General features: G+C 42.0%; 1 protein-coding gene across 2 annotated transcripts in view; it reads right to left on the bottom strand.

The window, feature by feature from the left end:
• LOC137382808 (solute carrier family 2, facilitated glucose transporter member 11-like) overlaps positions 1-25,653 on the bottom strand; it is a 79,221-nt gene that overhangs the window by 16,509 nt on the left and 37,059 nt on the right. For both annotated transcript variants that reach the window (XM_068055241.1, XM_068055243.1), the window contains exons 7-9: positions 24,477-24,664; positions 21,859-21,969; positions 4,960-5,061 (exon numbers count right to left, since the gene is read on the bottom strand). In XM_068055241.1, coding sequence (XP_067911342.1) covers positions 4,960-5,061; positions 21,859-21,969; positions 24,477-24,664 — 401 coding nt within the window. The remainder of the gene's footprint in view (positions 1-4,959; positions 5,062-21,858; positions 21,970-24,476; positions 24,665-25,653) is intronic.

The raw sequence follows: 25,653 nt of genomic DNA, 5'->3' as shown, positions 1-25,653 counted from the left end.
GTTTTCGCCGGGTGCTCCGGTTTCCCCCCACCGTCAAAGACTTGCAGGTTGATAGGTAAATTGGCCATTATAAATTGCCCCGAGTATAGGTAGGTGGTAGGGAAATTGAGGGAAGGGGGGGATGTGGTAGGATTAGTATAAATGGGTGGTTGATGGTCGGCACAGACTCGGTGGGCCAAAGGGCCTGTTTCAGTGCTGTATCAATAAATAAATATTGTGTTCCGATGAAGGGTCACTGACTCGAAACGTTAACTCTGCTTCTCTTTCCACAGATGCTGCCAGACCTGCTGAGTGGTTCCAGCATTTCTTGTTTTTATTTGAGATTTCCAGCATCCACAGTATTTTGCTTTTATAATAAATATTTTGTATCTGTTTTCATGGTAGAAGACACTAAATGCATGCCAATAATAGTAGAAAATTAGGAGGCAAAAGGGAGGGAGGAACTTAAAACAATCATTATTAATAGAGAAAAAGTATGAGGTAAACTAATGGGACTAAAGGCTGACAAGTCCCCTGGACCTGATGGCCTGTATCTTAGGGTCTTAAAAGAAGTGGCTGCAGAGATAGTGGATGCATTGGTTGTAATCTCCCAAAATTCTCTAGATTCTGGAAAGGTGCCAGCGGATTGGAAAATCGCAAATGTAACATCTCTATTCAAGAAAGGAGAGATACAGAAAGCAGAAAACTATAAGCCAGTTAGCTTAACATCTGTCATTGGGAATTTATTATTAAGGAAGTACTAGCAGACATTTAGAAATTCATAATACCATCAAGGATAGACAACATGGTTTTATGAAAGTGCAACCGTGTTTGACAAATTTATTAAGAGTTCTTTGATGATGTAATGAGCAGGTTGGATAAACGGGAACCAGCAGATGTAGTGAATTTTAATTTCCAAAAGGCCTTCAAATAAGGTGCCAAATAAAAGGTTACTGCACAAGTTAAGAGCTCATGGTTCTAGGGGTATATATTAGCATGGATAGAGGATGGCTAGCTAACAGGAAACAGAGAGTCTGGATAAATGGCTCATTTTCAGGTAGGCTAACTGTAACTAGTGGGGTGCTACTGGGATCAGCGCTCGGGCCTTAACTATTTACAATCTATATTAATGACTTGGATGAAAGGACTGCGTGTACTGTAGCCAAATTTGCTGACCATCCTAAGATGTGTAGGTAAGCAAGTTATGAGTAGGACACAAAGGGGGGAAATTTTATCCTGGGGACAGGGATCTCAACATCAGGAGAAACGGACGTTGAGATCCCCACGTCGGCTCTTTTCCGGAAGACCTGCCAAATTTAGTGCTAATCAGGCACTTAGGTGGACAGCAGAGGGCCTTCCATAGGATCTAGGACCCCATTGCCTGAAGTCCCGCCCTTGGAGAGCTGATAGCCAATCAGAGGCCAGCAGCTACAGCGCCACTGCAGAGGCAGTGGCTACTGCTGGAGGTTACTGTCCTGGAGGTCTAGGAGCATCGCCGGAGCCAGGCGTCAGGTAGGTCAGGGCGCGAGGGGTCTCTCGGGGTGGAGGTCGTGGGGGTTTGGGGAGGGGGGTTGGTAATAAGGGCAGGGGAGTAGCCCACAGGGCTGCCCGCCGCGTGGCTAATTGCAGCTGAGGTGGGAAAAGGCCTTTAATTGAGAGTTAATTGCCCAGTTAAGGGCCTAAATTGGCAGCGGGGTGGGAAGGCCATTCACAGGCCTTCCCACGCCGGACGATATTTTGGCAGAGGCGGGTGGTGGTGGGACCCCCACACATCTGTCTCCATCCCACCCAATTTTATATGCTCCTGGCCTCCAAACCTGCCGCAGGGGAGAGCATAAAATTCCACTCAAACTGTCGGCAAAGGGATATGGATAGGTTAAGTGAGTGGGAAAGATTTGGCAGATGGAGTATAATGTGGAAAAACGTGAGGTTATCCAGTTCGGTAGGAAGAATAGAAAAGCAAAATATTATTTAAATGGGCTGGAATTATACGACCCCGGGGAACAGGCTTGAGGCGGGAGGGAGCGTAAAATTGAGTGGGAGGCGGGGGAGGTGACAAACAGCCTGCCCACTTCCTGCCAATTAAATGCCACTTAAGGGCCAACTCCCGCCACCGCTGATATATTACCAGTGGCAGGCGGGCATCTCAGCTCCTCAGGAGGCCGCACAACCTGGCACCCTCTTTGCGAGCTGGGGGGGGGGGGCGCTCCTGATCGAGTACTCTGTGCCCCATGGAGGGCCCCCCATAGCACAAACCCCTCCACTGGAACACATTTCCCTCCCACAACCAACTGACACCCCCTGCCTCATGTGGGGCCCAGCCGATTGTCCCTGGCAAGGCCCCACACATGTAGCTTAATTCCGGGGCCTCGTCCATTGCTGTTTCTCTTGCTGGGTGCAGTCCCAGCAGTGACCACTGCTCCTGGTGGCAATGCTGGGAATGAGCGCTGCTGGCCCACTGATTGGCCAGCACTCTTGGAGGCAGGACTTCCTGCCTCAGGAGGGCAGAAGTCCTGCCCGAGGCCAATTAAGGGCCTGGGCCATGTAAATCACTGCGCGGCTCCCAGGCCCAGCGGAGGCAGGCTCGCCACTGATTTTTGGCCGGTGAGCAGGGCATCCGCCTCGACGTAAAATTCCGGCCATGGAGAGAAACTATAAAATGCTGCAGTACAGAGGGATCCTGGTGTCCTCAGACATGGAACACAATAAGTTAGCATACAGGCATAGCAAGTAATTAGAACGGCAAATGGAATGTTAGCCCTTATGGCATGGGACATGGAGTATAAAAGTAGGCACGTCTTGCTACAACTGCATAGGACGTTGGTGAGACCATACCCAGAGTACCGCATACAGTTTTGTTCTCCTTATTTAATGAGGAATATACTTACATTAGAGGAAGTTCAGAGAAGGTTCATTAGGTCGATTCCTGGGATGAAGGGGTTGTCTTATGAGGAAAGGTTGAGCAGGTTGGACCTATACTCATTGGAGTTTAGAAGAATCTTATTAAAAAATGTAAGATTCTAAGGGGACTTGACAGGGTAGATGCTGAGAAGATGTTTCCCCTCGTGAGGGAATCTAGAACTAGGGAGCATAGTTTCAGAATAAGGGTTCTCTCATTTAAGATGGCAATAAAGAGGAATTTCTTCTGGCAGCGGGCCGTTAATCTCTGGAATTCCCTTCACCAGAGAGCTGTGACGGCTGGGTCATTGAATATATTCAAGGCTGAGATAGACAGATTCTTGAACTATAGGGGAGTCAAGGGTTATGGGGAACAAGCAGGAAAGTGGAGTTGAGGCCAAGGTCAAATCAGCATGGTCATGGTGGAGCTGGCTCGAGGGGGCATATGGCCTACTCCTGCTCCTAGCTCTTATGTTCTCAGCCACTTTTATGGCACTGGTGTTGATTCTAGAACAAGGAACTGCTATATACAAGAAACAATCTTCACCTGAACCAACTTGGCACCAACATCCTTGCAGAAAAAGTAAATCGACAGTGGAGGAAGATCTAAACTACTGTATACTTTTTAAGTACTTATCCAATTCCCTTTTGAATGTGGCTATTGACCTGTTGCCGCCACCCTTTCAGACAATGTATTCCACATTATAACAACTCAGTGAGTAAAAAGAAAATCTCCTAAACTTCCCGCTAGCCTTTTTGCCAATTACTTTAAATTTGTCTCCTCTGGTTACTGACTCTCCTTCCAATGGAAACAGTTTCTCCCTATCTATTCCATCAAAAAACCCCATAATTGTAAACAACTCGAATAAATCGCCCCTTCATTTTCTGCTCAAATGAGAACAATCCCAGCTTCTCTAGTCTCTCCGGATAACTCAATCCCCTCATCCCTGGTATCATTCTAATAAATCTTCAAAGAACAGAGAACAAAGGACAGTACAGCACAGAAACAGGCCATTCGGCCCTCCAAGCCTGCGCCGATCTTGATGCCTGCCTAAACTAACACCTTCTGCACTTCCGGGGCCCATATCCCTCTATTCCCTTCCTATTCATATATTTGTCAAGATGTCTCTTAAACGTCGCAATCGTACCTGCTTCCACCACCTCCCCCGGCAGCAAGTTCCAGGCACTCTCCACCCTCTGTGTAAAAAACTTGCCTCGCACATCCCCTCTTTTTCCAACCTCTCCTGATAGCTAATGCCCTCCAGACCAGGCAACATCCTGGTAAACCTCCTCTGTACCCTCTCCGAAGCCTCCACGTCCTTCTGGTAGTGTGGCGACCAGAATTACACGCAATATTCTAAGTGTGGCCTAACTAAGGTTCTGTACAGCTGCAACATGACTTGCCAATTTTTATACTGTATGCCCCGACCGATGAAGGCAAGCATGCTGTATGCCTTCTTGACTACCTTATCCACCTGCGTTGCCACTTTCAGTGACCTGTGGACCTGTACGCCCAGATCTCTCTGCCTGTCAATACTCCTAAGGGTTCTGCCATTTACTGTATACTTCCCACCTGCATTAGACCTTCCAAAATGCATTACCTCACATTTGTCCGGATTAAACTCCATCTGCCATTTCTCCGCCCAAGTCTCCAACCGATCTATATCCTGCTGTATCCTCTGACAATCCTCATCATTATCCGCAACTCCACCAACCTTTGTGTCGTCCGCAAACTTACTAATCAGACCAGCTACATTTTCCTTCAAATCATTCTTTGCATTTTATCCAAGACCTTGACATCCTTCCTTAAGTGTAGTAACCAGAATTGGACACAATAATCTAGCTGCAGTCTAATCAGTGATTTATAAAGTCTTAGTGTAACTTTGTGCAAATTACTGCACTTGAGGGGTAAAGATTCAACTACAACTCCCTGTAGGCTGGGAAAGGCCACTCCCAGACCACAATCTTGCACCATCAATTCCTGATATGGGCTCTCGATGCCCACCAGGAATAGCACAGTGGAATCTTTACCCGTAAGTGATCATATTTACGGATGTTGTACCCACACTGCCTAGAACGTACCTTCAGAGAGAGTGTAATGATCAATAGTAGTGTCCACAATGCCATGAAGCAGTACCCTTTCCAGAGCAGAACCCTCCTTCCAACTCGTTCAATAATGAATCCCTGTTCAATGAAATGTTTTAAGAGATTAAGCGTCAATGCAAGATTCACTGAATAGAATCATGGAATCATAGAATAGTTACAGCACAGAAGGAGGTGCTTTGGCCTCTGTAAGAGCAATTCAGCTAGTCCCACTCCCTCGCACTTTTCCTGTAGCCCTGCACATTTTTCTGTCTTCAGGTACTTATCCAATTCCCTTTTGAAAATCACAACTGGATCTGCCTCCACCATACTGTCAGGCACTGCATTCCAGATCCTAACCACTCATTGCATAAAAATATGTTTCCTCATGTCGCCTTTGGTTCTTTTGCCAATCACCTTAAGTCCGTGTCCTCTGGTTCTTGGCCCTTCCACCAATGGGAACAATTTCTCTCTAACTACTCTGTCCAGACCCCTCATGATTTTGAACACCTCTATCAAATCTCCTCTCAGCCTTCTCTTCTCTCAGGAGGAAACCCCCAACTTCTCCTATCTATCCTTTTTACTGAAGTCCCTCATCCCTAGAACCATTCTCAGAAATATTTTCTGCACCCTCTCTAATGTCTTCACATCCTTTGTAAAGTGCACTGCCCAGAATTGAACACAGTTGAGGCTGAACCAGTGTTTTATAAAGGTTCATCATAACTTCCTTGCTTTTGTACCCTATGCCTTGGTTTATAAAGAATCCTGTATGTCTTTTTAAGCATATTCTCAGCCTGTCCTGTCACATTCAATGATTTGTGTTCATATACCCACAGGTCTCTCTGTTCCTGCATCCTCTTTAGAAGTGTACCCTTTATTTAATATTGCTCTCCTTGTTCTTCCTACCAAAATGTATCACTTTGCAATTCTCTGCATTAAATTTAATTTGCCACATGCCCACCCATTCCACCAGCCTGTCTCTGTCCTCTTGAAGTCTATCACTATCCTCCTCAGTTCACAATATTTTCAAGCTTTGTGTCATCTGCAAATTTTGAAATTACATACAAACATATGAATTCAGAGCAGGAGTAGGCCGCTCAGCCCTTCAAACCTGCTCCGCCATTCAACAAGATCATGGCTGATCGGATTGTAACCTCAACTCCACATTCCCGCCTACCCCCAATAACCTTTCACCCCCTTGCTTATCAAGAATCTATCTAACTCTGCCTTAAAAATATTCAAAGACTCTGCTTGCACTGCCTTTTGAGGAAGAGAATTCCAAAGACTCACGATTCTCTGAGAGAAAAAATTTCTCCTCTTCTCTGTCTTAAATGGGCGACCCTTTATTTTTAAACAGTGACCCCTAGTACTAGATTCTCCTACAAGAGGAAACATCCTTTCCACATCCACCCAGTCAAGACCCTTCAGGATCTTAGATGTTTCAATCAAGTCGCCTCTTACTCTTCCAAACTCCAGCAGATACAAGCCTAGCCTGTCCAACCTATCCTCATAAGACAAGCCGCCCATTCCAGGTATTAGTCTAGTAAACCGTCTCTGGACTGCTTTCACGCATTTACATCCTTCCTTAAATAAGGAGACCAGTATTGTACACAGTACTCCAGATGTGGTCTCACCAATGCCCTGTATAGCTGAAGCATAACCTCTCTACTTTTATATTCAATTTCCCTTGCAATAAATAACATTCTATTAGCTTTCCTAATTACGTGCTGTACCTGCATACTAACCTTTTGCAATTCGTGCACTAGGACACCCAGATTCCTCTGCATCTCAGAGCTCTGCAATCTCTCACCATTTAGATAATATGCTTTTTTATTCTTCCTGCCAAAATGGACAATTTCACATTTTCCTACATTATATTGCATTTGCCAGGTTTTTGCCCACTCACTTAACCTATCTATATCCCTTTGCAGCCTCCTTATGTCCTCTTCACAACTTAAACTAATTCAGCAGGGGAATGGGAAACTAAATTGTAGTGCCAGTGTACAGGATGTTGAGAGTAGTGAGGTCAGCGATAAGGTTACAAGGACGCAAGAGGGCACTGGCAAGCAAGAACCTGGTTTAAAGTGTGTATACTTCAACGCCAGGAGCATCCGGAATAAGGTGGGTGAGCTTGCAGCATGGGTTGGTACCTGGGATCTCGATGTAGTGGCCATTTCGGAGACATGGGTAGAGCAGGGGCAGGAATGGATGTTGCAGGTTCCGGGATTTAGATGTTTCAGTAAGAACAGAGAAGATGGTAAAAGAGGGGGGGATGTGGCATTGTTAATCAAGGAGAGTATTACAGCGACAGAAAGGACATTTGAGGACTCGTCTACTGAGGTAGTATGGGCAGAGGTTAGAAACAGGAGAGGTGAGGTCACCCTGTTGGGAGTCTTTTATAGACCTCCAAATAGTTCCAGAGATGTAGAGGAAAGGATAGCGAAGATGATTCTCGACAGGAGCGAGAGTAACAGGGTAGTTGTTATGGGGGACTTTAACTTTCCAAATATTGACTGGAAATACTATAGTTCGAGTACTTTAGATGGGTCAGTTTTTGTCCAGTATGTGCAGGAGGGTTTTCTGACACAGTATGTAGACAGGCCAACCAGGGGCGATGCCACATTGGATTTGGTACTGGGTAATGAACCCGGCCAGGTGTTAGATTTAGATGTAGGTGAGCACTTTGGTGATAGTGACCACAATTCAGTTAGGTTTACCTTAGCGATGGGCAGGGACAGGTATACACCGCAGGGCAAAAATTATAGCTGGGGGAAAGGAAATTATGATGCGATTAGGCAAGATTTAGGATGCGTAGGATGGGGAAGGAAACTGCAGGGGATGGGCACAATCGAAATGTGAAGTTTATTCAAGGAGCAGCTACTGCGTGTCCTTGATAAGTATGTACCTGTGAGGCAGGGAGGAAGTTGTCGAGCGAGGGAGCCGTGGTTTACTAAAGAAGTTGAAGCGCTTGTCAAGAGGAAGAAGAAGGCTTATGTTAGGATGAGACGTGAAGGCTCAGTTAGGGCGCTTGAGAGTTACAAGCCAGCCAGGAAGGATCTAAAGGGGGAGCTAAGAAGAGCAAGGAGAGGACACGAGAAGTCATTGGCGGATAGGATCAGGGAAAACCCTAAGGCTTTCTATAGGTATATCAGGAATAAAAGAATGACTAGAGTTAGATTAGGGCCAATCAAGGATAGTAGTGGGAAGTTGTGTGTGGAATCAGAGGAGGTAGTGGAAGTGTTAAATGAATATTTTGCGTCAGTATTTACAGTAGAGAAAGAAAATTTTGTCGAGGAGAATACTGAGATTCAGGCTACTAGGCTAGATGGGATTGAGGTTCACAAGGAGGAGGTGTTAGCAATTTTGGAAAGTGTGAAAATAGATAAGTCCCCTGGGCCAGATGGGATTTATCCTAGGATTCTCTGGGAAGCTAGGGAGGAGATTGCAGAGCCTTTGTCCTTGATCTTTATGTCGTCATTGTCGACAGGAATAGTTCCGGAAGACTGGAGGATAGCAAATGTTGTCCCCTTGTTCAAGAAGGGGAGTAGAGACAGCCCTGGTAATTATAGACCTGTGAGCCTTACTTCTGTTGTGGGTAAAATGTTGGAAAAGGTTATAAGAGACAGGATTTATAATCATCTTGAAAAGAATAAGTTCATTAGCGATAGTCAGCACGGTTTTGTGACGGGTAGGTTGTGCCTCACAAACCTTATTGAGTTTTTCGAGAAGGTGACCAAACAGGTGGATGAGGGTAAAGCAGTGGATGTGGTGTATATGGATTTCAGTAAGGCGTTTGATAAGGTTCCCCATGGTAGGCTATTGCAGAAAATACGGAAGTATGGGGTTGAAGGTGATTTAGAGCTTTGGATCAGAAATTGGCTAGCTGAAAGAAGACAGAGGGTGGTGGTTGAAGGCAAATGTTCATCCTGGAGTTTAGTTACTAGTGGTGTACCGCAAGGATCTGTTTTGGGGCCACTGCTGTTTGTCATTTTTATAAATGACCTGGAAGAGGGTGTAGAAGGGTGGGTTAGTAAATTTGCGGATGACACTAAGGTAGGTGGAGTTGTGGATAGTGCCGAAGGATGTTGTAGGGTACAGAGGGACATAGATAGGCTGCAGAGCTGGGCTGAGAGATGGCAAATGGAGTTTAATGCGGAAAAGTGCGAGGTGATTCACTTTGGAAGGAGTAACAGGAATGCAGAGTACTGGGCTAATGGGAAGATTCTTGGTAGTGTAGATGAACAGAGAGATCTTGGTGTCCAGGTGCATAAATCCCTGAAGGTTGCTACCCAGGTTAATAGGGCTGTTAAGAAGGCATATGGTGTGTTAGCTTTTATTAGTAGGGGGATCGAGTTTCGGAGCCACGAGGTCATGCTGCAGCTGTACAAAACTCTGGTGAGACCGCACCTGGAGTATTGCGTGCAGTTCTGGTCACCGCATTATCGGAAGGATGTGGAAGCTATGGAAAGGGTGCAGAGGAGATTTACTAGGATGTTGCCTGGTATGGAGGGAAGGTCTTACGAGGAAAGGCTGAGGGACTTGAGGTTGTTTTCGTTGGAGAGAAGGAGGAGGAGAGGTGACTTAATAGAGACATATAAGATAATCAGAGGGTTGGATAGGGTGGATAGTGAGAGTCTTTTTCCGCGGATGGTGATGGCAAACACGAGGGGACATAGCTTTAAGTTGAGGGGTGATAGATATAGGACAGATGTCAGAGGTAGTTTCTTTACTCAGAGAGTAGTAGGGGCGTGGAACGCCCTGCCTGCAACAGCAGTAGACTCGCCAACTTTAAGGGCATTTCAGTGGTCATTGGATAGACATATGGATGAAAATGGAATAGTGTAGGTCAGATGGTTTCACAGGTTGGCACAACATCGAGGGCCGAAGGGCCTGTACTGTGCTGTAATGTTCTAATTCTAATTCTAATACCCTTGTCTGGGTCATTGATATATATCAAGAAAAGCAGAGCAATTGATTCAGATTCTCTTTAAAATGTGCACAAAGCTGCATTAGTTAGTTCTGGTGTGTGAGTTTTAAAAAAAAAATTCTTTTATGGGATGTGAGTGCGCTAGCAAGGCCAGCATTTGTTGTCCATCCCTAATTGCCCTGGAGAAGGTGGTGGTGAGCCACCTTCTGGAACTGCTACAGTCTATCTGGTGTAGGTACACCCACAGTGCTGTTCGGAAGGGAATTCCAGGATTTTGACCCAGTGACAGTGAAGGAACGGCAATATAGTTCCAAGTCACGATGGTGTGTGGCTTGGATGGGAACCTGCAGGTGGTGGTGTTCCCATGCACCTGCTGCCCTTGTCCTTCATGTTGTAAATGGTACACACTGCTGCCACTGGTGCATCGGTGGTGGAGGGAGTGAATGTTTGTGGATGGGGTGCCAATCAAGTGGGCTGCTTTGTCCTGGATGGCGTCTAGCTTCTTGAGTATTGTAATTCTGGACATTCCCTATGGTTCTCATTATGGAATCATAGAATCTTACAGTACAGAAGGGAACAATTAAGACCGTCAGTCGTAGGCCAATTCTTTGAAAGAGCTGTCCAATTTCGACCCATACCTCAGCTTTTTCCCCAATATCCCTGCAAATTAATCCTCTACAAGCAAATGTCCAATTGCCTTTTGAAAGATCCTATGAAATCTGATTCTACCACCCTTTCAAGCTCCAGAATATAACACCCTCGATGTGAAATAATTTCTCCTCATTTCCCCTCTAGTTATTTTGCCAATTATTTTAAATCTGTGACCTCTGGTTACCGACTCATTTGTCAGAAGAAACAGAATCACAGAATTGTTACAGCACAGAAGGAGGCCATTTGGCCTATTGTGTCTGTGCTGGCTCTCCGAATATACCCTCTCCAAGGACTTGCCATCTTTCCTAAAGTGTGGTGCCTAGAACTGTGTACAATACTCCAGCTCTGACCGAACCATTGATTTGTAAAGGTTTATCATGACTTCCTTGTTTTTGTACTCATTGCCCCTATTTACAAAACCAAATATCTCATCCACTTCCTTAACTGCCTTATCAACTTGCCCTGCCATCTTCAAGGATTTGTGAATATCCACTGCACCCTCTTCTTTTGTACCTGCCTCAGAATTGTACCATTTCAATTCTACTGCCTCTTCATGTTGTTTCTCCAAAAATGCATCACTGCACATGCATTAAACTGCATCTGCCATGTGTTTGCCTATTTCACCAGTCTGTCTATGTCCTACTGAGTTCCACTACTATCCTGCTAACTACTTCCTACATTGCCAGGTTTTGTATCATCTGCAAAATTCAAAATTGTACTACTTAAATCTACGTTGAGGTCATGAAAAGGAATGATCCTAATACTGACCCCACTTCACACTTCCTTCCAGTCAGAAAAAAGCCTCTGTTCACCACTACTCCCTACTTCCGATCTCTTCGTCAATTGCGTACCCAAGTTACCACCATCGCTTTATTACCATGTGCTTCTATTTTCTAAATAAGTCAGTTATCTGGTATTTTATCAAATACCTCTTGAAAATCCATAAATACGAGAATTACTGAACTACCTTCATCAGCTTTATACGTTACTTCATCGAAGAACGCAATCAGGTAAGTCAGACACAATTAACCTTTTACTAACACATACTTCTCCAAGTGAGAATTAAGTTTGCTCTGGACAATGGTTTTTAGTTGTTTTCTCACCGTTGATATGAGACTGATTGTCCTGTAGTTGCCAGGTTTATCCCTCACCCCTTTTTTTTGGACAGAGTTTTAACATTTGCAATACTCCAGTCCTCTGGCACCACTCGCATATCCAAGGTGAACTGAAAGATTGTGGTCAGAGCTTCTGCTATCTCCACCCTAGCACCTTATCTGCTGGCTTGTGAACTCAGTGATGCCAACCTATTTAACACCTCTTTTCTATCTATTTTTATCCTATTCAATATTTCTACTCCCCCCTCGTCTACTGCAACATTAACTACATCTCTTCTTTCGTGACGACAGATGTAAAGTACTCATTCAGTGCCTGAGTCATGCCCTCTGCTTCCAGAAGAAGATCTTCCTTTTTGTTGCTGATCATCCCCATCATTCCTTTAACTATCCTTTTATCTTTATATGTTGGTAAACAAAATGTTGGATTCCCTTTTATGTTGGATTCCCTTTTACATTGCCTCCTACTCTTTTCTCACACTCTCTCTTGGCCCTTCTTATATCCTTATCGATGACCCCCTCCACTCTCTGTATTCTTCCTGACTTTCTACAGTATTCAGTACCTGACATTTTTTATAAACCTCCATTTTCTGTTTTATTTTAACCTCTGTTTCCTTTTGCCATCCAGGGATTTTCAGCTTTGGATGCCCCATCTTATCCGCTTATGGGAATAAGCTTGGTTTGTCCCGGAAGTATCTCCGCCTTGAATACAATACATGGATCATTCACTGTTTCCCTGACCAACTTTTGTTTCCAGCTCAGTGTGCTACCATGAGATTTCATTAGTTTTCAAAACTACTAGAGGAACAACTAATGTAGTGTGTACCCACATTAAACAGGTGGATTAAGGTAGTGTGTATCCCCATTAAACAGGTGGATTAATGTAGTGTGTGCCCCCATTAAACAGGTGGATTAATGTCGTGTGTATCCCCATTAAACAGGTGGATTAATGTAGTGTGTACCCACATTAAACAGGTGGATTAATGTAGTGTGTATCCCCATTAAACAGGTGGATTAATGTAGTGTGTGCCCCCATTAAACAGGTGGATTAATGTCGTGTGCATCCCCATTAAACAGGTGGATTAATGTAGTGTGTGCCCCCATTAAACAGGTGGATTAATGTAGTGTGTGCCCCCATTAAACAGGTGGATTAATGTAGTGTGTGTCCCCATTAAACAGGTGGATTAATGTAGTGTGTGTCCCCATTAAACAGGTGGATTAATGTAGTGTGTGCCCCCATTAAACAGGTGGATTAATGTAGTGTGTGCCCCCATTAAACAGGTGGATTAATGTAGTGTGTGCCCCCATTAAACAGGTGGATTAATGTAGTGTGTGTCCCCATTAAACAGGTGGATTAATGTAGTGTGTATCTCCATTAAACAGGTGGATTAATGTAGTGTGTGCCCCCATTAAACAGGTGGATTAATGTAGTGTGTGTCCCCATTAAACAGGTGGATTAATGTAGTGTGTCCCCATTAAACAGGTGGATTAATGTAGTGTGTATCCCCATTAAACAGGTGGATTAATGTAGTGTGTATCCCCATTAAACAGGTGGATTAATGTAGTGTGTGCCCCCATTAAACAGGTGGATTAATGTAGTGTGTGTCCCCATTAAACAGGTGGATTAATGTAGTGTGTATCTCCATTAAACAGGTGGATTAATGTTGTGTGCATCCCCATTAAACAGGTGGATTAATGTAGTGTGCATCCCCATTAAACAGGTGGATTAATGTAGTGTGCATCCCCATTAAACAGGTGGATTAATGTAGTGAGTATCCCCATTAAACAGGTGGATTAATGTAGTGAGTATCCCCATTAAACAGGTGGATTAATGTCGTGTGCATCCCCGTCAAACAGGTGGATTAATGTAGTGAGTATCCCCATTAAACAGGTGGATTAATGTCGTGTGCATCCCCGTCAAACAGGTGGATTAATGTAGTGTGTATCCCCATTAAACAGGTGGATTAATGTAGTGTGTATCTCCATTAAACAGGTGGATTAATGTAGTGTGTATCCCCATTAAACAGGTGGATTAATGTAGTGTGTATCCCCATTAAACAGGTGGATTAATGTAGTGTGTATCCCCGTCAAACAGGTGGATTAATGTAGTGTGCATCCCCAATAAACAGGTGGATTAATGTAGTGTGTCTCTCCATTAAACAGGTGGATTAATGTAGTGTGCATCTCCATTAAACAGGTGGATTAATGTAGTGTGTATCTCCATTAAACAGGTGGATTAATGTAGTGTGCATCCCCAATAAACAGGTGGATTAATGTAGTGTGTATCTCCATTAAACAGGTGGATTAATGTTGTGTGCATCCCCATGAAACAGGTGGATTAATGTAGTGTGCATCCCCATTAAACAGGTGGATTAATGTAGTGTGCATCCCCATTAAACAGGTGGATTAATGTAGTGAGTATCCCCATTAAACAGGTGGATTAATGTCGTGTGCATCCCCGTCAAACAGGTGGATTAATGTAGTGAGTATCCCCATTAAACAGGTGGATTAATGTCGTGTGCATCTCCGTCAAACAGGTGGATTAATGTAGTGTGTATCCCCATTAAACAGGTGGATTAATGTAGTGTGTATCTCCATTAAACAGGTGGATTAATGTAGTGTGTATCTCCATTAAACAGGTGGATTAATGTAGTGTGTATCCCCGTTAAACAGGTGGATTAATGTAGTGTGTATCCCCATTAAACAGGTGGATTAATGTAGTGTGTATCCCCATTAAACAGGTGGATTAATGTAGTGTGTATCCCCGTCAAACAGGTGGATTAATGTAGTGTGCATCCCCAATAAACAGGTGGATTAATGTAGTGTGTATCTCCATTAAACAGGTGGATTAATGTAGTGTGCATCCCCAATAAACAGGTGGATTAATGTAGTGTGTATCTCCATTAAACAGGTGGATTAATGTAGTGTGTATCTCCATTAAACAGGTGGATTAATGTAGTGTGTATCTCCATTAAACAGGTGGATTAATGTAGTGTGTATCTCCATTAAACAGGTGGATTAATGTAGTGTGTATCTCCATTAAACAGGTGGATTAATGTAGTGTGCATCCCCATTAAACAGGTGGATTAATGTAGTGTGTATCTCCGTTAAACAGGTGGATTAATGTAGTGTGCATCCCCATTAAACAGGTGGATTAATGTAGTGTGTATCTCCATTAAACAGGTGGATTAATGTAGTGTGCATCCCCGTTAAACAGGTGGATTAATGTAGTGTGTATCTCCATTAAACAGGTGGATTAATGTAGTGTGTATCCCCGTTAAACAGGTGGATTAATGTAGTGTGTATCTCCATTAAACAGGTGGATTAATGTAGTGTGCATCCGCATTAAACAGGTGGATTAATGTAGTGTGTATCTCCATTAAACAGGTGGATTAATGTAGTGTGCATCCCCGTTAAACAGGTGGATTAATGTAGTGTGTATCTCCATTAAACAGGTGGATTAATGTAGTGTGCATCCCCGTTAAACAGGTGGATTAATGTAGTGTGTATTTCCATTAAACAGGTGGATTAATGTAGTGTGTATCTCCATTAAACAGGTGGATTAATGTAGTGTGTATCTCCATTAAACAGGTGGATTAATGTAGTGTGCATCCCCGTTAAACAGGTGGATTAATGTCGTGTGCATCCCCATTAAACAGGTGGATTAATGTAGTGTGCATCCCCATTAAACAGGTGGATTAATGTAGTGTGTATCTCCATTAAACAGGTGGATTAGTGTAGTGTGCATCCCCAATAAACAGGTGGATTAATGTAGTGTGTATCCCCATTAAACAGGTGGATTAATATAGTGTGTATCTCCATTAAACAGGTAGATTAATGTAGTGTGTGCCCCCATTAAACAGGTGGATTAATGTAGTGTGTATCTCCATTAAACAGGTGGATTAATGTAGTGTGTGTCCCCATTAAACAGGTGGATTAATGTAGTGTGTATCTCCATTAAACAGGTGGATTAATGTCGTGTGTATCCCCATTAAACAGGTGGATTAATGTAGTGTGTATCTCCATTAAACAGGTGGATTAATGTCGTGTGTATCCCCATTAAACAGGTGGATTAATGTCGTGTGTATCCCCATTAAACAGGTGGATTAATGTAGTGTGTATCTCCATGTAACAGTCGGTTTAATGTAGTGTGTTTCTCCATTAAACAGGTGGATTAATGTAGTGTGTATCCCCGTTAAACAGGTGGATTAATGTAGTGTGTATCTCCATTAAACAGGTGGATTAATGTCGTGTGTATCCCCATTAAACAGGTGGATTAATGTCGTGTGTATCCCCATTAAACAGGTGGATTAATGTAGTGTGTATCTCCATGTAACAGTCGGTTTAATGTAGTGTGTTTCTCCATTAATCAGGTGGATTAATGTCGTGTGTATCCCCATTAAACAGGTGGATTAATGTAGTGTGTATCTCCATTAAACAGGTGGATTAATGTAGTGTGTATCTCCATTAAACAGGTGGATTAATGTAGTGTGTGTCCCCATTAAACAGGTGGATTAATGTAGTGTGTATCTCCATTAAACAGGTGGATTAATGTAGTGTGTATCTCCATTAAACAGGTGGATTAATGTCGTGTGTATCTCCATTAAACAGGTGGATTAATGTAGTGTGTATCTCCATTAAACAGGTGGATTAATGTAGTGTGTGTCCCCATTAAACAGGTGGATTAATGTAGTGTGTATCTCCATTAAACAGGTGGATTAATGTAGTGTGTATCTCCATTAAACAGGTGGATTAATGTCGTGTGTATCCCCATTAAACAGGTGGATTAATGTAGTGTGTATCCCCAATAAACAGGTGGATTAATGTAGTGTGTATCTCCATTAAACAGGTGGATTAATTTAGTGTGTATCCCCAATAAACAGGTAGATTAAAGTAGTGTGTGTCCCCATTAAACAGGTGGATTAAAGTAGTGTGTGTCCCCATTAAACAGGTGGATTAATGTAGTGTGTGCCCCCATTAAACAGGTGGATTAATGTAGTGTGTATCTCCATTAAACAGGTGGATTAATGTCGTGTGTATCCCCATTAAACAGGTGGATTAATGTCGTGTGTATCCCCATTAAACAGGTGGATTAATGTAGTGTGTATCCCCATTAAACAGGTGGATTAATGTAGTGTGTATCTCCATTAAACAGGTGGATTAATGTCGTGTGTATCCCCATTAAACAGGTGGATTAATGTCGTGTGTATCCCCATTAAACAGGTGGATTAATGTAGTGTGTATCCCCATTAAACAGGTGGATTAATGTAGTGTGTATCCCCATTAAACAGGTGGATTAATGTAGTGTGTATCCTCATTAAACAGGTGGATTAATGTAGTGTGTATCCCCATTAAACAGGTGGATTAATGTAGTGTGTATCCCCATTAAACAGGTGGATTAATGTAGTGTGTATCTCCATTAAACAGGTGGATTAATGTCGTGTGTATCCCCATTAAACAGGTGGATTAATGTCGTGTGTATCCCCATTAAACAGGTGGATTAATGTAGTGTGTATCTCCATGTAACAGTCGGTTTAATGTAGTGTGTTTCTCCATTAAACAGGTGGATTAATGTCGTGTGTATCCCCATTAAACAGGTGGATTAATGTAGTGTGTATCTCCATTAAACAGGTGGATTAATGTAGTGTGTATCTCCATTAAACAGGTGGATTAATGTAGTGTGTGTCCCCATTAAACAGGTGGATTAATGTCGTGTGTATGTCCATTAAACAGGTGGATTAATGTAGTGTGTATCTCCATTAAACAGGTGGATTAATGTCGTGTGTATCCCCATTAAACAGGTGGATTAATGTAGTGTGTATCCCCAATAAACAGGTGGATTAATGTAGTGTGTATCTCCATTAAACAGGTGGATTAATTTAGTGTGTATCCCCAATAAACAGGTAGATTAAAGTAGTGTGTGTCCCCATTAAACAGGTGGATTAATGTAGTGTGTGCCCCCATTAAACAGGTGGATTAATGTCGTGTGTATCTCCATTAAACAGGTGGATTAATGTAGTGTGTATCCTCATTAAACAGGTGGATTAATGTAGTGTGTATCCCCATTAAACAGGTGGATTAATGTAGTGTGTATCCTCATTAAACAGGTGGATTAATGTAGTGTGTATCCTCATTAAACAGGTGGATTAATGTAGTGTGTATCCTCATTAAACAGGTGGATTAATGTAGTGTGTATCCTCATTAAACAGGTGGATTAATGTAGTGTGTATCCCCATTAAACAGGTGGATTAATGTAGTGTGTATCCCCATTAAACAGGTGGATTAATGTAGTGTGTATCTCCATTAAACAGGTGGATTAATGTAGTGTGTATCCTCATTAAACAGGTGGATTAATGTAGTGTGTATCCCCATTAAACAGGTGGATTAATGTAGTGTGTATCCCCATTAAACAGGTGGATTAATGTAGTGTGTTTCTCCATTAAACAGGTGGATTAATGTAGTGTGTATCCTCATTAAACAGGTGGATTAATGTAGTGTGTATCCTCATTAAACAGGTGGATTAATGTAGTGTGTATCTCCATTAAACAGGTGGATTAATGTAGTGTGTATCTCCATTAAACAGGTGGATTAATGTAGTGTGTATCCCCATTAAACAGGTGGATTAATGTAGTGTGTATCCCCATTAAACAGGTGGATTAATGTAGTGTGTATCCCCATTAAACAGGTGGATTAATGTAGTGTGTATCTCCATTAAACAGGTGGATTAATGTAGTGTGCATCCCCATTAAACAGGTGGATTAATGTAGTGTGTATCTCCATTAAACACGTGGATTAATGTCATGTGTATCCCCATTAAACAGGTGGATTAATGTAGTGTGTATCCCCATTAAACAGGTGGATTAATGTAGTGTGTATCCCCATTAAACAGGTGGATTAATGTAGTGTGTATCTCCATTAAACAGGTGGATTAATGTAGTGTGTATCCCCATTAAACAGGTGGATTAATGTAGTGTGTATCCCCGTTAAACAGGTGGATTAATGTAGTGTGTATTTCCATTAAACAGGTGGATTAATGTAGTGTGTATCTCCATTAAACAGGTGGATTAATGTTGTGTGTATCCCCATTAAACAGGTGGATCAATGTAGTGTGTATCCCCATTAAACAGGTGGATTAATGTAGTGTGTATCCCCATTAAACAGGTGGATTAATGTAGTGTGTATCCCCATTAAACAGGTGGATTAATGTAGTGTGTATCTCCATTAAACAGGTGGATTAATGTAGTGTGTATCCCCGTTAAACAGGTGGATTAATGTAGTGTGTATCCCCAGTATACAGGTGGATTAATGTAGTGTGTATCCCCATTAAACAGGTGGATTAATGTAGTGTGTATCTCCATTAAACAGGTGGATTAATGTCGTGTGTATCCCCATTATACAGGTGGATTAATGTAGTGTGTATCCCCATTATACAGGTGGATTAATGTAGTGTGTATCTCCATTAAACAGGTGGATTAATGTCGTGTGTATCCCCATTATACAGGTGGATTAATGTAGTGTGTATCCCCATTATACAGGTGGATTAATGTAGTGTGTATCCCCATTAAACAGGTGGATTAATGTAGTGTGTATCTCCATTAAACAGGTGGATTAATGTAGTGTGTATCCCCATTATACAGGTGGATTAATGTAGTGTGTATCCCCATTAAACAGGTGGATTAATGTAGTGTGTATCTCCATTAAACAGGTGGATTAATGTCGTGTGTATCCCCATTATACAGGTGGATTAATGTAGTGTGTATCTCCGTTAAGCAGGTGGATTAATGTAGTGTGTATCCCCATTATACAGGTGGATTAATGTAGTGTGTATCCCCATTAAACAGGTGGATTAATGTAGTGTGTATCTCCATTAAACAGGTGGATTAATGTAGTGTGTATCCCCATTATACAGGTGGATTAATGTAGTGTGTATCTCCATTAAACAGGTGGATTAATGTTGTGTGTATCCCCATTATACAGGTGGATTAATGTAGTGTGTATCCCCATTAAACAGGTGGATTAATGTAGTGTGTATCCCCGTTAAACAGGTGGATTAATGTAGTGTGTATTTCCATTAAACAGGTGGATTAATGTCGTGTGTATTTCCATTAAACAGGTGGATTAATGTAGTGTGTATCCCCATTAAACAGGTGGATTAATGTAGTGTGTATCCCCATTAAACAGGTGGATTAATGTCGTGTGTATCCCCATTATACAGGTGGATTAATGTAGTGTGTATCCCCATTAAACAGGTGGATTAATGTAGTGTGTATCTCCATTAAACAGGTGGATTAATGTAGTGTGTATCCCCATTAAACTTTTGGATTAATGTCGTGTGTATCCCCATTAAACAGGTGGATTAATGTAGTGTGTATCTCCATTAAACAGGTGGATTAATGTAGTGTGTATCTCCATTAAACTTTTGGATTAATGTAGTGTGTATCCCCATTAAACAGGTGGATTAATGTAGTGTGTTTCCCCATTATACAGGTGGATTAATGTAGTGTGTATCCCCATTAAACAGGTGGATTAATGTAGTGTGTATCCCCATTAAACAGGTGGATTAATGTAGTGTGTATCTCCGTTAAACAGGTGGATTAATGTAGTGTGTATCCCCATTGAACAGGTGGATTAATGTAGTGTGTATCTCCGTTAAACAGGTGGATTAATGTAGTGTGTATCTCCATTAAACAGGTGGATTAATGTTGTGTGTATCTCCATTAAACTTTTGGATTAATGTAGTGTGTATCCCCATTAAACAGGTGGATTAATGTAGTGTGTATCTCCATTAAACAGGTGGATTAATGTTGTGTGTATCTCCATTAAACAGGTGGATTAATGTCGTGTGTATCCCCATTATACAGGTGGATTAATGTAGTGTGTATCTCCGTTAAGCAGGTGGATTAATGTAGTGTGTATCCCCATTATACAGGTGGATTAATGTAGTGTGTATCCCCATTAAACAGGTGGATTAATGTAGTGTGTATCTCCATTAAACAGGTGGATTAATGTAGTGTGTATCCCCATTATACAGGTGGATTAATGTAGTGTGTATCTCCATTAAACAGGTGGATTAATGTTGTGTGTATCCCCATTATACAGGTGGATTAATGTAGTGTGTATCCCCATTAAACAGGTGGATTAATGTAGTGTGTATCCCCGTTAAACAGGTGGATTAATGTAGTGTGTATTTCCATTAAACAGGTGGATTAATGTCGTGTGTATTTCCATTAAACAGGTGGATTAATGTAGTGTGTATCCCCATTAAACAGGTGGATTAATGTAGTGTGTATCCCCATTAAACAGGTGGATTAATGTCGTGTGTATCCCCATTATACAGGTGGATTAATGTAGTGTGTATCCCCATTAAACAGGTGGATTAATGTAGTGTGTATCTCCATTAAACAGGTGGATTAATGTAGTGTGTATCCCCATTAAACTTTTGGATTAATGTCGTGTGTATCCCCATTAAACAGGTGGATTAATGTAGTGTGTATCTCCATTAAACAGGTGGATTAATGTAGTGTGTATCTCCATTAAACTTTTGGATTAATGTAGTGTGTATCCCCATTAAACAGGTGGATTAATGTAGTGTGTTTCCCCATTATACAGGTGGATTAATGTAGTGTGTATCCCCATTAAACAGGTGGATTAATGTAGTGTGTATCCCCATTAAACAGGTGGATTAATGTAGTGTGTATCTCCGTTAAACAGGTGGATTAATGTAGTGTGTATCCCCATTGAACAGGTGGATTAATGTAGTGTGTATCTCCGTTAAACAGGTGGATTAATGTAGTGTGTATCTCCATTAAACAGGTGGATTAATGTTGTGTGTATCTCCATTAAACTTTTGGATTAATGTAGTGTGTATCCCCATTAAACAGGTGGATTAATGTAGTGTGTATCTCCATTAAACAGGTGGATTAATGTTGTGTGTATCTCCATTAAACTTTTGGATTAATGTCGTGTGTATCTCCATTAAACAGGTGGATTAATGTTGTGTGTATCTCCATTAAACTTTTGGATTAATGTCATGCGTATCCCCATTAAATGGGTTAATTAATGTAGTGTGCAGAGGAGATGGAGGAAAATCTTCCCCCACACCAACCTCTGTATTTAGAGTCTCCTGTTATTATGAAGTGCAGGGATATAACAGTTTCTCTTTGGCCTTTGTTCCTCAGTGAGCTGTGATCTTCTCCAAGTTATACTTACACACATCACTGAAGTTAACATTTCAATTCCACTTGCTCCTATTCCCACATATGGGATTTTATCCTTGGGGATTCCCAGCTGGTGATAAACATCAGAAGCATAAAAATAGATCTGGAAAACAGGAAAACGAATGAGCATATTTTATTCAGAAATTATCTTTTAAATAAAATGTAGTTTTTGTAACTCTTTGTAATCCTCTTTTTGAACAAAAATATACAAATTGTTTCGTTTTTCAACTTGAGGTGGATTTTCGACCTGCTGCCTGGGTGTAAAATTGAGAATGCGGATTTCAATAGAGGTGAAAATCGGGTGGTTTCTGTAATGGGCATTGCCAGTTTTACACCCGGGCAGCAAGTTGATAAACCACCTCATTATCTCTAACGATCCTGTGGATCAAAAGTGGCTGCTCACAGTGTCTGATTTTCTTGTGGTCTCGTGGTGGATCAAAGATGACCACTTTCTTGGTGAGCTACCTATGAGTCTGGGCTTCATTCAAGTGGTCAAGTGGTGAGGTCAGTATCCAGTTACCTGGAGGCCCAGAGATTGTTCTCATCCAGTGTCAGTGGGATGACTGGTCCAGGATTGCACCCGATCCCTGCTGATAGACTAGTATCTGCATCCAACCCCAATCCAATAGGGGTGTGCCCACATGTCCTGGCTGTTGGGTGCTTCCACCATCCTTGGCACGATGTACTGCCCCATGGCAATAAAATCTTCACAAATACTAAATATCTCAGTCCTGATCCATGTTTCCTTCCGGTCCTGGTCCAAACAGAATCAACAATCGCAGCAAAATATCTTGTCTCCTGGATTGATAACTCAATGCGGAGTTCCATACCAACGAAAGATGTTTCCTTCAAGTATCAATATAATTTAACAATACCTTTAGCAGAATTGTAATCAGTCACACAGAGGAGGTTATTTTATTTTGCAACTAATGTGGCAAATAATAGAGAAGGGTCGGGGAAGGGGGAGGTGCTCCAGCAGCTGTGAATTGTCTGCTATATGCGCATGGCCCTTTGTTCCATGGACAATAAGCCAATGGCGTTCCATTGTTAATCGTGGTTTAGGATAAATGCCATTGTCATGGGGTAAAACATCTTTGTTGCTTTGACACCTAATGCAACCAAAGCTGGTGTGTAAAATGCCTTCAAAGAATATGCTTGAACCAAACAAAAATGTTTTGATAATTCATTGAACTTCTTCTGGTCTTCAGTTTTCTATTTGCCTTGTAAAAATGAGAGAATGTGGCTCTCTCAAACAAAGAATCGTACATGTATTTAGGGTCAGGTACTGTGACTTGCATTCTGTCCAAGGTGGTTTCTCCACAAGGTGAGGTTGGAGTGGGTGGGGGAGCGGGGGTGGGGGGTGGGGGGTGGCAGTGGTGGCACTGGCTCGAGGTGAAACTTCCAGCTGCTGCACCACTGTGAGCCCAACCCATTTTCCTAGGTCAGGTCTAATTATAAAATCAGAGTGCCACACAAAGGGAGTCTATCATTCCTGGGAAACAGCTACAGTTGACTAGTCAGTGCAGCATTGTATGGAGGGGTGGCACAATTAAAGGTGGCAGGACCTCCAAGATTTTATTATATTCAACAGTAGGTTCTAAATGAACCACCATCATTGTTGAAGCAGATATGGGGGCAGAAGAGAGGGAAAGCCGGCCAATATCAGGCCCTCTCCTCCTATCAACTCAACAATTTTCCCTACTGGGAGAGGGGTGAAGAATATTTCCGGCAGCAGTTTCAGGGTGCAGACCTGTCCATTTTCCTGCTCCTCTGTCTCTATACCCCAGTCTATTTCATGCTTCTTTCTTTTGTATATTATTTGTTCTGTAAATAAATGTGAAAAGTAATTTTAGCCTGTACACAGAAGTCTAATGGCATTTTCTGTGGTAAGCGTCTTACCACAGTGATCGACTTGCCACATTTGGGGTTAATTGTTAGAACTGGCTACAATGATCTACATCATGTTTTCGGTTTCGGTTCACATTCTGCTGATGGAAGCTGCCATCAAGCTGTAAATACCAGATAAGATATCGGAAAAGAGCTTGAACTGTAACAGAAGCACAAAAGCAAAATACTGCGGATGCTGGAATTCTGAAACAAAAACAGAAAATGCTGGAAATGCTGAGCAGGTCAGGTAGCATCTGTGGAGAGAAAAACAGAGTTAACGTTTCAGGTCTGTGACCTTTTTTGCTGAACTGTAACGGTCCTGTTCCAGACCTCTGCCAGTGCCACTCTGAAATCAGCCACTCAGCAGAGCAAGAGAGAATTGCCCATCTCCAGATTGTTCAGTCCTTTCTATAGAGAAACTGCTGCCCATGATGAAATCAAGTCATTATGTGGTAAATTATGGGCACTGGCTCATGTTCTATTCCTCCATGGCATAGCATATTGAAATGCCCTATTCTGTACGGCAGTGGTGCTAATTTAGGACTTTTCAATTTAGTTGAGTGCAACGTTGAATAAAATGAATGTTTTACACCAAATCATCATAACATATTCTATGTGTTAGGTGTATTGACAGCTTCCTGGTCACTGATTCTAATCTGAGCAAAATTGAGTGAGAACGGAACTGTAGCATCGGGAAAATACTGAAACTGATATGATACTTACAATATTGATGCCACATAGCTGCATGCCCACACTGACGGCCATGCCTGTTAACAGCTGACATCGTATCATTTTGTCTCGGAACAGCTGTATAAGGTTCTTTTTGCTTTCTCCCTGCATTTGAGCCTTTTCTGCCATCATGTCTTTAACCTCTTCAGTGAAATCGCCCGAACCCCAGAGTCTTTGTAAAGCTTTAAGGAACAGAAACCATGAAGGCAATGAATTGGAATGAATACTTGTCAACAAGGCAGTTACACATTAAATAATGAGTTGGTTCAGTAATTGAAAGAAAAGGGCAGTTTATTAATGGTCTTGATGTTTATGTAATTTGGGCAGATACATGGCAGATACAATTTAAGGCTGGTAAAAAATTTGCAATGAACGGAATTGAATTAGTACGGAAAGACACTAGGAGTACTGGGAGACACAGCACTTTCAATGCCCGGACAATGTGGCAAAGCAATTAAAAACAGATACAATGTTGGTGTTATATACACAGAGGAGACACGAACATTATCCAGTGTTAGTCTATATACACTATGCTAAGGCTTGACAATGTCCACAAATCAGATTATATTCAGAATGCTGCATTCACTTTTGGTCACCATGCCACAAGGAAAAAATATACCAGTGGAATATAAGGACCCATTACTCAAAAAGTGATGGTAAAGGTTTGGAATAATCACCCACGGTTAAGTGTAGAGTTTAAGGGTTGGATATTCCTCCAAGGCAGATTCACAGCCAGTGTTGGATCAGGGTAGGACTTGAGACAGAAAATAATCCAACCTCTCACACAAAAGCAGCGAATGGCTGTAATAATTCACCAATGGGATTAAAGCCTGGAAATAGGCATAAGAAGCTGTACTCTGTAGTAAATGTATTTTAGGTGGGAGGTTTCACTCATATAGAGTCACCTTGACCATTGTTAACAAAGTCTAATGAAAAGGTAGGTGAGAGTGAACAATGGAGCAACAGAAGTTAGGCACAGTAACAGATTGTTCTTCTATTTTACCTTTATTTGACTACTTGATCCAAGCTATAACATGTTAGTGGAAGATCACAGGCTCATACAGCACAGCAGGAGGCAAGTCAGCATCATTCCTGTTGAAAGAGCTGTTCAATTCATCCCATTTCCTGGTTCTTTCTTTATATCCCTGCAATAGTTTCTTCAAGTATATAT

This window comes from Heterodontus francisci, chromosome 23, assembly GCF_036365525.1.
Source record: "Heterodontus francisci isolate sHetFra1 chromosome 23, sHetFra1.hap1, whole genome shotgun sequence".
NCBI classification, from domain to species: domain Eukaryota; kingdom Metazoa; phylum Chordata; class Chondrichthyes; order Heterodontiformes; family Heterodontidae; genus Heterodontus; species Heterodontus francisci.
This window is presented reverse-complemented; position numbering and strand designations above follow the sequence as displayed.